The 15,965-nt window shown below is 51.0% G+C and overlaps 1 protein-coding gene across 1 annotated transcript in view; it reads left to right on the forward strand.

Moving 5' to 3' along the window:
• The first annotated feature begins 3,642 nt into the window (after positions 1-3,642).
• Positions 3,643-15,965, forward strand: part of DGAT1 (diacylglycerol O-acyltransferase 1) — a 30,976-nt gene continuing 18,653 nt past the window's right edge. Inside the window, exons 1-2 of the mRNA XM_035124467.2 lie at positions 3,643-4,022; positions 15,860-15,947. Of these exons, the coding sequence (XP_034980358.1) occupies positions 3,643-4,022; positions 15,860-15,947 (468 nt within the window). The remainder of the gene's footprint in view (positions 4,023-15,859; positions 15,948-15,965) is intronic.

Genomic DNA, 15,965 nt, shown 5'->3' on the forward strand with positions numbered 1-15,965 from the left:
TAATATATTGCACAGCAATGCACAATCCGGATCTCCTGCACAAATATTTTCAGCAACTGTGTCCAACTTGTCTAAAGATCACTGAGCTCGTGCACCTTTGATTTTAAAATGCTCTCATTTGTGTTCTGCTTTTCCTTTAGGAGTTTAGGGCTAGCAGCTCCACCTTTTGTGCCAACCCCCTTAGCTACAGGATGGGCAGACATGGTTTGGCCCAAACTGGGAGCACGTGTGTCTGAATTATGGGTTTAATTAAAGGCCACCTCCCTATCTCACTCATAATTTATGTGAGGCAGTCTAGGCTAAGACAGCAATTGGGCCACCATCATCAGTTGTGAGTCTACCGGCCTTCAAATGATAAACCGAATTCTTGCTGTATTTTATGTGGTTGTTTGAATGATTCCTCCCCACCTTTCATATGATACTTTAAAAATATTTAATCTTGTCAATTCCATTAATTTGTGTTGTTCTAGACTCAATATTCAGAACTCAAATGCTCCCAAACTTTTCTCTAATATCTCCTGGCTAAAATCCTTGGATGGCTGGCATCTATCTGTCTCAGTAGGCAATGGAGATGGGCACTTTTGGGGGTGAAGTCAAACCGTTGGAGAGTTACCCGTACAGCCTGCATTCATATTATTTCAGGAAGTTTTAAATGTTTGGTGTTCTATTATGTTTTTATACATGTTAGAAGCCACCAAGAGCGGCTTGGGCAAGCCAATAAAATTATTATCGTTGTTGTTGTTCATGTCACATTTGCAGGCATCTCCTACACTTGTAAATACAGTACCACAACTAACAAACTCAGTGATGTATTTCTGAGTAAACATGCACACAGTCAGGCTTCTTTGACCCTCAAATAATCCTGGTTATCACTACCTCGTGTATGTGCATCAAAATCATATCTTAATGCAAGGAGACAGGGAATTAATTGGCACAATTCCCCTTTAAGGACATGACATTGAGATGGATACCTGCATTCACCTGCTTCCCCCACCCCTCCAGTTATTTTTTGTATATATAATTGTTATTACAGATTCTCTTGGTGTACATATGTACATGCATTCTCTCTCTCTCTCTCTTTTTTCAGGTTGTGGGCTAATCCGCCCCCTCCAGTTGTGAGGCGCTCAGGTCACAAACCTCTTTCTGCAAATTGACTCTTGAGTAACCATCACCATTTCTCAAAAGCTCAGCCTCTTGAAAACTTGCCTGTTTTAGCTGCTGGCGGACTCCCCCACCCCCAGCATCAGATCCCAACCATTCTCATTTCCTCCCCCCCCCCAACTGTGTGACCACAAAGGATCTTTTGAGTTTGCATTCATGCAGAAAATTAACACACAGTTACCATAGTCGTCCTTGTTTCCTTCATTGCAACACACTCAGCTTCCTCACTGAAGCTGGGGAGAGGAAATTGAGCTGTTTCTTCATGGGTTTTGTTATGGCAGCATGGGCCCCACTCCTCTGGGGCAAGGCTCCTGTGCCTTTAAGGCTAAGGTAAAGGTAAAGGGGCACCTGACCATCAGGTCCAGTCCTGTCCGACTCTGGGGTTGCGGCGCTCATCTCGCTCTATAGGCCAAGGGAGCCAGCGTCTGTCCGCAGACAGCTTCCGGGTCATGTGGCCAGCATGACAAAGCTGCTTCTGGCGAACCAGAGCAGCGCACAGAAACGCCGTTTACCTTCCCACCAGAGCAGTACCTATTTATCTACTTGCACTTTGATGTGCTTTCGAACTGCTAGGTGGGCAGGAGCTGGGACCGAGCAACGGGAGCTCACCCCGTTGCAGGGATTCGAACCGCCGACCTTCTGATCAGCAAGCTCTAGACTCTGTGGTTTAACCCACAGCGCCACCTGGGTCCCTTTAAGGCTACTATTCACCTATGCACACATACTTGGGAGTAAGTCTGCAGTCTTAATCCCACTTACCTGGGAGTAAGCACCATAGAACCCAATAGGTCTTACTTCTGAGTAGACATAGGCTTGTGTCTTTAGTCCCATTGAACTGAATGAGACTTACTTCTCAATAAGCAGGCTCATGCCACAGCAGGTGTTGATAAGAAAGAGCTGTAGCTCAGTGGAAGGGCACCTGAAATCGCTGGACCAGCGGTCTGGGATGATGGAAACTGTAGTCTCAAAACATCTGGAGGGCCGAGGTTGAGGAAGCCTGGTGTAGACAATACTGAGCTAGATGGAGCAAAGGTCTGACTCAGGATAAGGCCTCTTCCTATGTTTCATTGGCCCCCCGAGAAATCTGCTAATGATTTTATTTTATTGCCCATCAATAAAAAGTGCTCTGCACTTCCCTGAGTGATGACAAGTTCCAAGGCCAGGCTGGCTTCCTTTTGGAAGAGAGGTCCGTACAGCAGGCATGTGGAATTTTGAAACAGTTGGTTTATCTGCAAATATGCAAGCAGAGCATAGGTTAGGGAAGCCACACTCAGACATCAGCTCCGCTGCCTCAAAGCAGATCCCCACTGAGGGACACCTCAAGATCCTTTCAGACTCTCTCCTGTCTCGCACAGAATGTACACATTATTCTTCTTACCTGAGATGTACCTGTGGGTGTAAAGGGTTCACCTTTCCAGGGTCCAAAGGCCTCTTCCGTTTCAAAGCCTTACGAAAAAGTATCCAGGCATCCAGTTATGTGGAACATCAACCATTCGGGGCCATTCGGGGCCATTGGCCAAGCAAGTTGCATAACAAATGTTATGTACAGATCCCAAATGATAGCAAAGTTGGAAATGCAACAGTGATTGCTTAGATATACTACATAATTGTTTTGCAAAGGATTTTGCAAAATTGCAAAAGTGTTGCAGCCCTTGATGGGGATGTGATAAGGAATGTAAGCATGTACGTTTATATATACATTTATTTTTTCATTAAAATATATTGCAAATTAGACCAGTTTTGTGTAAGTTGTACCCAACTTTACTCATCCTAATAGTAGACCTGTTAAAATCGATGGATCTGAGTCACTTAGATTCATCCATAATGATCTCAGTGGGTCTACCTTGAGTAAAACTGATTAGCCAGTGGTTTGAGTTCTCAGCCATTAAGCTCACTGGGTGACTTTGGGGAACAGGTACTGCTTCTCTCAGCCGATCCTACCTCACATGGTTGTTGTGAGGATAAAAATTGAGATGGGGGAAGAAGCCACTCCGGGCGGCTTCCAACAAAAGATTAAAAATACATTAAAACATCAGTCATTAAAAACTTCCCTAAACATGTAACAACAATAATAGAATTAGATTCAGGTGTGTTGGTCTGACATAGAATTAGAATCTAATAGAATTAGATTCAGAAGTGTGCATGCACACGAAAGCTCATACCAAAATAAAAACTTAATTGGTCTTTAAGGTGCTACAGAAGGAATTATATATATATATACACACACACACACACACACACACACACTACACATTATCCAGTACAGTAGCACCTTAGAGACCAACTAAGTTTGTCATAGGTATGAGCTTTCGCGTGCATGCACACTTCTTCAGAATTAGCAGCTTTAGCGCAACTTCCAGCAGGGATGCCCCGAAAGGGTTAACTGCCGGGCGGCTACCTCACTTCCTACTGGGAACTACTCCTCCCATCAGCCCCCGCGGCCACCTCCAATCCGACTCAAAGAGCCCTGCGCCTCCCAGCATGCTCTCGGCGCGGCGCCGGAGGACAAAAGGCCCCGCCTCCCCTCCGCCCGCCTCCGATTCGCGGCGCCTCGTCCCGCGACTACACTTCCCGTGGTGCTCCGCGCGGGGTTACGGCGTCCGCGAGGCGAAGTTTTGCCGGCGGGCCATGGAGGCCGCTTCCGAGGGGGCGGGGCGCGAGGACGCGCTGCTGGCGGCGGCGGCCGGGGCTCCGCGGGAGGAGAAGCGGCAGCAGCGGCCGGAGGAGCCGAGCGGCGGGATGGGCGAGCGGGGAGCGGCCGGGCGGCGAGTGGCGGCGGGGGCGCCCGCAGGAGGGGGAGACTCGCGGAGGGGCGCCGGCGATGGCGCCCACCCCCCCGACGGCGCCGGCGGCGACTTCAGGTAAACTCTGCACCTCCCGCACCCCAGAACCGAGGAGGGGTCGCCGCCGTGGCAGGACACCCTCCTCCCCGCAAGAAACGCCCCCCTCCATCCAGGCTCCTCGGTGGGTGGGCGCGGGGGGGGGGAGAGGAGGCTGCTCTCCGCCCCAGTGGCCCTTTGGACGGGGCGGGACCCCCGGCGGGCGGGGCAGTGGGGGCTTCGGGACCCCCCGTCTCCCCATCCCTCTTGGGGGGCTCTAAAGGGCGGCAAGGACAGCGCCCCCCACCCAGGGACGTTGGGGGGCCCGCGGGCGGCGCTGCTGCCCCTCCTCTTTGACGGGAGGCGGAAGAAAGCGAGGTCCTCGACGGGGTCCCCCTGGCCCGGGACCCATAGCTGCCAAGTTATCCCTTTTTTTAAGGGATTTTCCCTTATGCTGAATAGGCTTCCTCGCGAGAAAAGGGAAAACTTGGCAGCTATGGTCCGGGACCCCGAGAGCGGCCCTTACCTGCGTTGGGCGGGGGGGGGGGGAAGGCGGAGGTATGCACCTGTTGCCAGGTACCTGGGGAGGTTTTGGGGGTCTCTCTCCTCCCCCCTCCCTTTGCATCGCGGTGCCCTTCACACTACCTTGCGGGAGAGGTAGGGAAAACTCGCGGGGGGGGGGCTTATGTGTTTTCCCTTTAGCTCCAACCCATGGATAGGCAAACTTAAGGCCCGGGGGCCGGATCCGGCCCAATTGCCTTCTCAATCCGGCCCGCGGATGGTCCGGGAATCAGCGTGTTTTTATATGAGGAGAATGTGTGCTTTTATTGAAAATGCACCCCGGGGTTATTTGTGGGGCATAGGAATTCGTTCATCCCCCACCCCCCACCCCATAATAGTCTGCCCCCCCCCACAAGGTCTGAGGGACAGTGGACTTGGCTCCCTGCTGAAAAAGTTTGCTGACCCCTGAGGGCTTCTCCCCCAAAATATGTTTGGTCTAGAAATGGGTTGCTGAGAGGATGGCTCTGGGGCACCCATTGCACGCCCTGAGCAGAGTTGGACCCCCCCCCGCCCGCTTCCCCCCTCCTTGTGCTCCATGCCCCCAATAAAGTAGCCGGCCTCTTCTCAAGGGGCAATGCAGGGCAATAAAGAGCAGTGAGCAGGGTGTGGCTTGGGTTCAACTTCTGACCCTGTTCTTGGCTGCTTTCCTTCCCCTTCTGCCTCCTCCCCCCCCCCCCATGGTCAGGCTGCCTATCCTGCGTGACTCACCCTAGGATTTCACATACCGTTTGAGTGTCTCTGTATGTTCCATGCAACTGAAAACATGCTTCCTGGGTGTGCAAACTGACTGTCACAAGGAGTTCTTGGCCGTGGCCCTGGGGAGATCCCAAAGCAATGAGGGAACTGGTAGGGGGTGGGGGACAGAGAAGTGCGGCCCCACAGACTGGCTTGCTTGGTCAAATGTGGCCCCCCCCTGCCACTTCCTTTCCCAAATGTCGCCCATCTCCTATCAAGAGCTAGGAGGAATTGAGGGTGGCTGGGTTTGCCTCCTAAAATGGACATTTCTCTTTGAGCTACAGTCTTTTCTGGCCTTGTAAATAGAGTCAGGCAGGGTCTCTGCAAACCCCCCCCCCAACTCTCAGCAAAGCCCCCACATTGATTTAGGAAGACCCCGTTGCATCGACCCTCCGCTTTGGGGCTCTTGCTGATAGTGCGGAATAATATTTGGGTTGAATTAGGTGTTAAATTGAGGTTGCAGGAGGAACAACCCAGTAGATGCGGAGAGGCTGGGCAGTCTCTGGTGGTATGTTTGCAGATAGCTATGACTTTGCCATTGTCCAGTTCTGAGCACCACAGTTCAAGAAGGATACTGACAAGCTGGAACGTGTCCAGAAGAGGGCAACCAAAATGGTCAAAGGCCTGGAAACAATGCCTTATGAGGAACGGCTTAGGGAGCTGGGTATGTTTAGCCTGGAGAAGAGAAGGTTGAGGGGTGATACGATAGCCATGTTCAAATATATTAAAGGATGCCATATAGAGGAGGGAGAAAGGTTGTTTTCTGCTGCTCCAGAGAAGCGGACACGGAGCAACGGATTCAAGCTACAAGAAAGAAGATTCCACCTAAACATTAGGAAGAACTCCCTGACAGTAAGAGCTGTTCGACAGTGGAATTTGCTGCCAAGGAGTGTGATGGAGTCTCCTCCTTTGGAGGTCTTTAAGCAGAGGCTTGACAGGCATATGTCAGGAATGCTTTGATGGTGTTTCCTGCTTGGCAGGGGGTTGGACTGGATGGCCCCTGTGGTCTCTTCCAACTCTATGATTCTGTGATTCCTGTTCCCCTGTGAAGATGGGCGGGGGAGCCAGGTGCCCTTGGGCCATGGAGGGCTTGTGGCTGGAGAAGTGTGTCTCTTTCTCTCCCCCCTTCCTTCACCCAAAGGTGACAGGGCTGCCCCTTCCATCTTGCTTTGGGACCCGACTCCTAGCTTTGCTGGCTGGGGCTGATGTGAGCCACGGTCCGAAACACCAACACCTGGAGGGGGGGGCATCAGGCTGGCCAGGGCTAACGTCAGTCCAGGACATCTATCTGGGTGAGGTTGCAGCCGGAGCAGCTGGAAAACTCTGAAGCAACGTGAGCATCCATCAACAAAGGTGGATCAGAGAGCTTACCTGTTCTGCAGGTGGAGCAAAAACCCATTTAGCATCTGAATACTGTTGTCTTGGACTACCTGCCCAGGTACTTCTGTTCTCTCTGGAATGTGTGTCATTACACATCCAGTCCTTTGTGCTGATCCAGCACTTCTGCTCCTTCACTGGAACTGGATGGAAAGAGCAAGCGGTTTTAGCTGGCACCTGTATATTGACTGTCCTTCACCCCAAATCTCCGGATCGCCTCTCAGCAGCTTCAGGTGCCTGTTGGAAAAGCTTGCGGAGGAGGGCTGCCTCTGGGGCGCTGCACCTGACGGGCCTGGAATGGGGTACAAAGGATGCAGACTCGGTCTAGGACAGGCTTCCTCAACCTGAGCCCCTCAGATGTTTTTGGCCTACAACTCCCATGATCGCTAGCTAGCAGGACCAGTGGTCACAGATGATGGGAATTTTAGCCTCGAAGCATCTGGAGGACCGAGGTTGAGGAAGCCTGGTCTAGGACTTGCAATACAAACTCTGCTCCAAAACCACAAAAGTGGTCCGTGTGTGCGTGTGCGTCCTGAAGATGTGGGACACAGCAGGACGCTTTGCTTCTACAAAGCAGGTATGGACCTTGCGGCAAAATGGAGCTGCTTCTGGACTGTTAAATGCCAAGAGGCATTCTGTTTCATAGAAAGGACTCCTCTCCGACACCTGAGTTACTAGTCCCTAGTGATCTTATGCTTGGGCCTTGTACATGTTAAATCTAGCTGACATTGCAGTGCCGGGGTGGGGACTCGGCTCCTTAGGCCAGGATGTGACCCAGGAGTGGGTCCCGACCTTCCTGTGGAAGATTATTAGAACCGTAGAATTGTGTTGGAAGGGCTCCCGAGAGCCATCTAGTCCAGCCCCCTGGCAATGCAGGATTCTCGACTAGGTCATACGTGACAGGAGGCCGCCCGACTTGTGTAAAAAACCCCCAAGGAAGGAGATTCCACCACCTTTGGTGAGAGTCTGTTCCCTGCCAAACAGCATTGTTTCGGGTAAACTGGCTTGGGATCCTGCCTGTCTTTGAGTCACCTCACTGGTAGCTCTACCTGTCTGAGAATCTGGACAAGGGATACCTGGCAGCAGGTCTCACCAGCTTGTGCCTCGCCTGTTTTGCAAACAGAAGTGGAGGGCCCCCTCTATCCCGTTTGCCAGCCCTGTTTAATTGAAATGGGAACGCCTTGGTCTCCTTGCCTGGGCCTCTGTGCTAGGGTGGAGCAGAGATTCTTGGTCTGGATTAGGTGCCTCACTCCCCTGCTTGCCAAAAGCTGCCTTGGAAGGAGACCTGGCTCCCCACCTCTGGCAGATAAGCAGCAGCTTGGGGCATCAGGATTCCTCGGGAGCCCACAGCTGAGCCCACAAATGAGTCTTCCTCTTCCACTCCCAGCCTGGGATTGTGGACCGTTTGTCCCTCTAGCCCTGTAAGGCCTCCACACTGGCAGCAGCCTTGCAAGGACTTGGGCAAAGGCCTTTACCCACGGAGGGGGTCTCTGCCTTCCCCTGCAGATCATAGAATCATAGAGTTGGAAGAGACCACAAGGGCCATCCAGTCCAACCCCCTGCCAAGCAGGAAACACCATCTAAGCATTCCTGACATATGCCTGTCAAGCCTCTGCTTAAAGACCTCCAAAGAAGGAGACTCCACCACACTCCTTGGTAGCAAATTCCACTGCCGAACAGCTCTTACTGTCAGGAAGTTCTTCCTAATGTTTAGGTGGAATCTTCTTTCTTGTAGTTTGAATCCATTGAATCTTTCTCCCTCCTCCATATGACATCCTTTCATATATTTGAACATGGCTATCATATCACCCCTTAACCTTCTCTTCTGAAGGTTGCACTTCTGAAGGGATGCTGAAGGCGACCCTTGGGCAGGAACGGCTTTTGTGCCTCCTGGTGTCCCTGGGGCTCAGTGGCCTGATCCAAAGAGCGCCAAACGGTGTGGCTGCTGCAAAGCCGAAGGAGCAAGGACTATTTGGGGGGGGGGTAGGAGAGGAGAAGCTCTTCGATTCAGGTAGCAGCAGGCGGCTGGGCTCCTGCCTCTCTTCTCAAAGGGCACAAGGAATCTGAGCTGAGCTGCCGCTGAGCATGGCTGACCCAGAAACGCTCTGTTGTCTGGCGGGGTTTTTTTGGGGGGGGGGTTGAACTCAGCCCCCCTCCTTGCTAGGCTCTTGGGCTCTGTGTTGCACTTCCAGCAGCACAGCTCCCAAAAGCAGAAGGTGGTATTTTGAGAGATCTGGGTTTTTAATACTATTTCTAGTGACTCATCATGAGCTTTTTGGGGGACCAGCAGCACAGGAGCATGAACTTGAAAAATGAGCAGGTGAATAGAACACCAGGTCCCCCCTAATATTTCGGCCCTTGGAGAACTTCGTCTAAGCTGCCGTGTGTGTGTGTGGGGGGGGGGGGCAATCATTGAGACACCGATCTACGCTGGTCTGCTTTTATGAAGGGATCACTTGTGGGCAGCTTCCATAACCTTGAAGTGGTGTTTGGAACGAGCTGTGATCCATAAGGAGAACCTGCTAGGTCAAGCCATTGGGGGCCCATCTAGGCCAGCCTCCTGTTGTCACAGTGGCCAACTGGATGCCCTAATTGGAAGCCTGCAAGCAGGATTTGAACACAAGAGCCCTCTCTTCTCTCCTGTGGTTTCCAGAAACTGGTATCCAGAAACATTGCCATCATGGCCAGGAGCAATGAGGGATGTATAGGTAGAGCAGTCAAGTATCCTTTACTACCTTCCTAGACAGTCCCACAGCCATCCATAGCCCTCTAATCCTCCATGAATCCTCCCTATCTTTTAAAATCTTCCATTCTTGGGCAAGGCGATTGAGCGGGTGGTTGCTGAACAACTCCAGGCACGCCTGGAAGAAGCGGACCACTTGGATCCCTTCCAGTCGGGATTCAGGCCTCATCATGGGACTGAAACTGCCTTGGTCGCGCTGGTCGATGATCTCCAGCGGGCTAGGGACAAAGGTGAGAGCTGTTTCCAGGTTCTGCTGGATCTCTCAGCGGCTTTTGACACCATCGACCATAACATCCTTCTGGACCATCTAGAGGGGTTGGGAGCTGGGGGCACTGTCATACAGTGGTTCCGCTCCTTCCTCCTGGGCCGCATTCAGAAAGTGGTGGTGGGGGATGAGTGTTCAGACCCCTGTGCTCTCACTTGTGGGGTGCCTCAGGGTTCTGTCCTCTCCCCCATGCTTTTTAATATCTATATGAAGCTGCTGGGAGAGATCATCAGGGGGTTTGGGCTGGGTGTCCATCAGTATGCTGATGATACCCAGCTCTACCTCTCTTTCAAATCAGAACCAGTGAAGGCGGGAAAGGTCCTGTGTGAGTGTCTGGAGGCGGTTGGAGGATGGATGGCGGCTAACGGATTGAGGTTGAATCCTGACAAGACAGAAGTACTGTTTTGGGGGGACAGGAGGCGGGCAGGCGTGGAGGACTCCCTGGTCCTGAATGGGGTCACTGTGCCCCTGAAGGACCAGGTGCACAGCTGTCCATGGAGGCACAGGTTAATTCTGTGTCCAGGGCGGCTGTCTACCAGCTCCATCTGGTACGCAGGCTGAGACCCTACCTGCCCGCGGACTGTCTCGCCAGAGTGGTGCATGCTCTGGTTATCTCCCGCTTGGACTACTGCAATGCACTCTACGTGGGGCTACCTTTGAAGGTGACCGAGAAGCTGCAATTAATCCAGAATGCGGCAGCTAGACTAGTGACTGGGAGTGGCCGCTGGGACCACATAACACCGGTCCTGAGAAATCTACACAGGCTCCCAATATGTTTCCGAGCACAATTCAAAGTGTTGGTACTGACCTTGAAAGCCCTAAACGGCCTCGGTCCACTATACCTGAAGGAGCATCTCTACCCCCATCGTTCAGCCCGGACACTGAGGTCCAGCACCGAGGGCCTTCTGGCGGTTCCCTCGTTGCGAGAAGCCAAGTTGCAGGGAACCAGACAGAGGGCCTTTTCGGTAGTGGCACCCGCCCTGTGGAACGCCCTCCCATCAGATGTCAAGGAAATAAACAACTATCTGACGTTTAGAAGACACCTGAAGGCAGCCCTGTTTAGGAAAATTTTTGATGTTTGATGCTGTACTGTTTTTAATATTCGGTTGGAAGCCGCCCAGAGTGGCTGGGGAAACCCAGCCAGATGGGCGGAGTATAAATAATAATAATAATAATAATAATAATAATAATAATAATTATAGCCACTCCTGCCTCCTGCGTAAGGGAGTTCCAGAGTTTAACTGCATCACATGAAACATTTCTCTGTCCAATTTCTTCATACTGGGCCTCAGCAATATATCGACGCAATGCCCAATGCCGGGTTGAAGTCCAAATCATGTTTTCGGTTTCATAATTTTTGACTTGGTGACATATCACAAGAGTGTGTGTGTGTGGGGAAAACCATGAAGCAAGCCAATGCTTCTATACATTCTTGCAGTCCCTGTTAACTCGGCTCATCTCTCCCCTGGCAGGGAATCTAGGAGCAGGCGCCGGCAAAAATCACAATGCAGGGGAAACTCTGAAGCCAGGCCAGGCCTCAGTATAGCTCCATCCTTATTTTAGATATCGGTACAGTATATCGCCTTGCCTACAAAGGTCCGTATAGATAAGGCTATGGTTTTCCCAGTAGTGATGTATGGAAGTGAGAGCTGGACCATCAAGAAGGCTGATCGCCGAAGAATTGATGCTTTTGAATTATGGTGCTGGAGGAGACTCTTGAGAGTCCCATGGACTGCTAGAAGATCAAACCTATCCATTCTTAAGGAAATCAGCCCTGAGTGCTCCCTGGAAGGACAGATCGTGAAGCTGAGGCTCCAATACTTTGGCCACCTCATGAGAAGAGAAGAATCCTTGGAAAAGACCCTGATGTTGGGAAAGATTGAGGGCACTAGGAGAAGGGGACGACAGAGGATGAGATGGTTGGACAGTGTTCTCGAAGCTACGAACATGAGTTTGACCAAACTGCGGGAGGCAGTGGAAGACAGGAGTGCCTGGCGTGCTCTGGTCCATGGGGTCACAAAGAGTCGGACACGACTAAACGACTAAACAACAACAGTATCTCGCAGTGTTTAGCTGGTGATATATCATGTTGTTGAAAACCAGATATCGCCCAGCCCTATTGCAGGCCATGCATAATTTTATAAATGTCCGTCATGTCGCCTCTTGTCTTTGTGAAGCTTCCCATCGCTGAACCACCTCCTGTGAGGGAAGGAAAAGTGCAAGCTTGCCTAGGAGAATGTGGCTTTCTCCTGCTAGGTCAGTTCCCTTTCTTGGTGGAATGTACCCTGTGGGTGGCTGGCCAAGAGATCGAGATAAAAGGCTTATCCAAACAGATTAAGGCCTGTGATGGATGCTGCAGAAACATGTCCTTGCTCGCTTGGGGCTTAATTCCTGGGATTAAGAAACACCCTGGGGTCAAGTGGGGGAAATGGCTCAGATTTGTGGAGGGGATGGAAGACTGTTGGGCTGGGGAAGGTGGAAGAAGAATCCCTCCCTCTTGCCGCATGCACCCAATACAGTGGTGTCCAAACTTTTTCCAAAGAGGGCCAGATTTGATTAATTGAAGGGCTGTGAGGGCCAACCAAAATTGTTGACTTTTTGAAGAATTGAAGTAGTTGAGCTTTTTCTTTTTTTTTAAGGATTTAACCCCAGGAATTAAACTGCAACAGGGGCCGGATAAAACCGACCGGCGGGCCAAATTAGGCCCCCGAAATGGACTTTGGACATGCCTAACCCAATATGTTTTTGTTTTGGGGTGGAATCTGAACCAACGGCGGTACTAAATCACCTTTCTAATCTGGTCCTTTGCACCTTAGAAGGGACGTAGCAGGTTTGTTCTCCTTGTCTTGGGCGTTTTGGAACTGGGTGGGGGCGGGAGTTGCATGCCGCAGACTGCTGTGGGGCCTTGGTGGTCATGGGAGTAAATGCATCTTTAGTAAAGAAAGAGTAGGTTGCCTGCTGGGAACCACAACAGCCGGGATTTGCTGGGCTAAGGGTTGCCTTGAATGCTGCGCCACCTGGTTGCCTTGAGTCCTCCAGCCCTGCAGCCTGAGTCTCCCGTGAAGGTGGCCGGAACAAAGATTTCTCAGGAATGGAGGTGACTTCTTTGCCGTCACCCTCCTGAGTGGGTCAAACACAAGAGTCTTTCGCAGAGGCAACATGCCCAGGGAAGTGATAAAAGAGGATGCCACATGCCTGGGTGTTATCTGTATTACATTATTGGCTTTGTACTAATTAAATTTAATTAAATACTACTTGTATTGTGTGCCTGAGAGGAGCGTGGGAAGGGCGATTTGTTGGGCTGATGAGTTTGCTTGGACGCCTGTCCCCTGAACTGTAATTCCTGGCAGGAGGGTGTGCCTGAGGTAGCATAGCTGTTCCTTGTGGGAGGGACGGTTATGGAATCAAAGCCTTGTTGAGCAGCTACTGGTGTGAAGTCTTAGAATCATAGAATCAAGGAGACTCCACTACACTCCTTGGCAGCAAATTCCATTGTCAAACAGCTCTTACTGTCAGGAAGTTCTTCCTAATGTTTAGGTGGAATCTTCTTTCTTGTAGTTTGAATCCATTGCTCCGTGTCCGCTTCTCTGGAGCAGCAGAAAACAACCTTTCACCCTCCTCTATATGACATCGGGGCTTCCTTTTAATTTTATCTACGTCTTTACAGTACTGTACTGTAAATTGGTACATCCATTTCACAATATTCATTATCCTTCTGTGTTAATCGACTTCCCCACACCTCCCTCCAGGGCATTCCTGGCAATAATAATAATAATAATAATTTATTACCAAACCAAACCACCAGACTTGGTTTCCCCAGTCATTCTGGGTGACTTCCAACAAAATACTAAAAATACAATAAAGCATCAAACATTAAAAACTTCCCTAAGTGGGGCTGCCTTCAGAAAAGTCAGATAGTTGTTTATTTCCTTGACATCTGATGGGAGGGCGTTCCACAGGGCGGGTGCCACTACCGAGAAGGCCCTCTGCCTGGTTCCCTATAACCTCACTTCTCACAGGGAGGGAACTGCCAGAAGGCCCTCGGCGCTGGACCTCAGTGTCCGGGCAGAACGATGGGGGTGGAGACGCTCCTTCAGGTATACTGGACCGAGGCCGTTTAGGGCTTTCAAGGTCAGCACCAAGACTTGGAACTAGCAATGCCCCCTTTTTAATGAGGTGTGTGATGGAGGTAGGGGTTTCAAAGTTGCCTTCCCCTCTCCTCTCTTCCACTAACACGGCATTCTTTCTGCCAGATGGGTGGGCATAGGCTTTAAGACAACTTCCCTTGGCGAATTTGGTGATGGGCGCTGCTTCCTGGCACATTTTGTGCTGCTGCTGCTGCTTGAGAAACCTTGCGGGTGTCTCTGGTGTGCAAAGATTTGGGGTGGGGGCAGAGGAAGCTGACTCCAGAGACCTGTGACTGCCTGTGGGTCAACACATGAGACCAGACTCCAGCCGGCACGCTGCGCTTAAGGATTAGCAATGCTGGGCTCACCTTCAGGACTCTTGCCCAAGAGATGCTGGAGGCAAGGCAGCCTGGAGGCCGCTTTTTCAGTTTCATAACCTGAAGCTCAGGCTACAAGTAGCGCTAGGTTTTCTTTACAGCGTGGCAATGGAGGAAAGCCAGATTTAAGAGTACCGGGCAGCCATTACAGTGGTACGAACTGAATTCATTCCAGAGGCCCATTCTTAAGCCGAAACTGCTTGTAACATGAGGCATGCTATCGCTAATGGTGCCTGTCACGCTGCCAGCGTGCGACTTCCGCTCGCATCCCGGGGCAAAGTTTGCAACAAGGGGCATCTACTTCTGGGTTGGCGGAGCGTGTAACCCGAAGCGTTCGCAAGGACGGCGGCATGTAACACGAGGTTCCGCTGTGCTATTACTGCTACTTCCAAACATCTCTAAGATCAGAACCAATGACCTTCCAAGTCCAGGATCCGGAACTCACTGTGGCCAACCAGGTGCCCCCACAGGAAATCCTCGGGCAGGATCCAAGCACAAGAGCCCCCTTCTCTCATGGAGCCCAATCATAGAATCGGAGCTGGAAGGGACTAGGGCAGCCCTGTTTGGAGAAGTTTTTAATGACTGATGTTTTAATGTATTTTTAATCTCTGTTGGAAGCCGCCCAGAGTGGCTGGAGAAACCCAGCCAGATGGGCGGGGTACAAATAATAAATTAAAATTATTACGAGGGCTGGGCGATACCTGGTTTCCAAGCGTTGTGCTATATCAGCAGCTATAAGCATTGTGATATACTGATAAAATAATGATAATACGACTAAAATTTATTATTTATATGCTACACACCTGACTGGGTAACCCCAGGATATGGCTTCCAGCAATATCTCTCAATGTCTGAAATAAGGATGGAGCTCTGTAGAGGCATTTATTGATTGATTTATTTTTCCACCTTGTGATTTCTGCGCACACACACACACCATGATTTGTGATACATTGCCAGGTCAAAAATGATGCAACCAATGCCATGATATGGACTTCAAACCAATTTTCTGGATGATAACGTATTGGCCTGAATATAAGCCTCACTTTGCCCCCCCCCCCCAAATTCCAACCGTGAAAAGTTAAAGAGCGGCTTAAATTTGCGACCTTACGAAAAGGGGCTTTTATGATATCGCTGCTGAAACAGACGTATGGTAAAACAGAATGGATATGAGTGCCTGTAGAATTTTAAGGGAGCGACTTATATCCAGGTGTTGTCTTTTTTTCTCTTCCCCACCTTGAATTTTATGGGTGCGGCTTATATTCGGGTGCGGCTTATATTTGGGCCAATATGGTATATCGCCCAGCTCTGGAACATTGCAACTGCCTGCAATGCAAGAATCTCGGCTGAAGCATCCATGACAGGTGGCCACCCACCCTCTCTGTTGAAAAACCTCCAAGGAAGGAGAGTCCACAGCCTCTCCTACGTGAAGCCCTCCCAAGTTGGTGGCCCTTGCAGCCCCCCCTCCGCAAAAATCCCGGTGCCCCCCAGATGCTTTGGCTCCCAATGCCCTTCTGCCCCGGTCAGCACTGGGGAGATGCCGCAGGTGGTTTTGGGCCTGGCATGTGTGCTTTAAGGATGCGAATGTGGCTGTGAATTAACCTCCCTGCCTGTGTCTAGTGCCGGCCTGCTTCTGTCCCTGCTTCCTCTAACCTCTCCTTCCTTCCTTTCTTCCTCCATCCCTCCCTCCTTCCCAGATGCCACAGACTTCAGGATTCCCTGCTGAGCTCAGCCAGTGGCTACAGCAACTACCGGGGTATATTGAACTGGTGTGTTGTCATGCTGGTGAGTAGCAAGAGTTTG

Source organism: Zootoca vivipara, chromosome 8 (genome assembly GCF_963506605.1).
Source record: "Zootoca vivipara chromosome 8, rZooViv1.1, whole genome shotgun sequence".
NCBI classification, from domain to species: domain Eukaryota; kingdom Metazoa; phylum Chordata; class Lepidosauria; order Squamata; family Lacertidae; genus Zootoca; species Zootoca vivipara.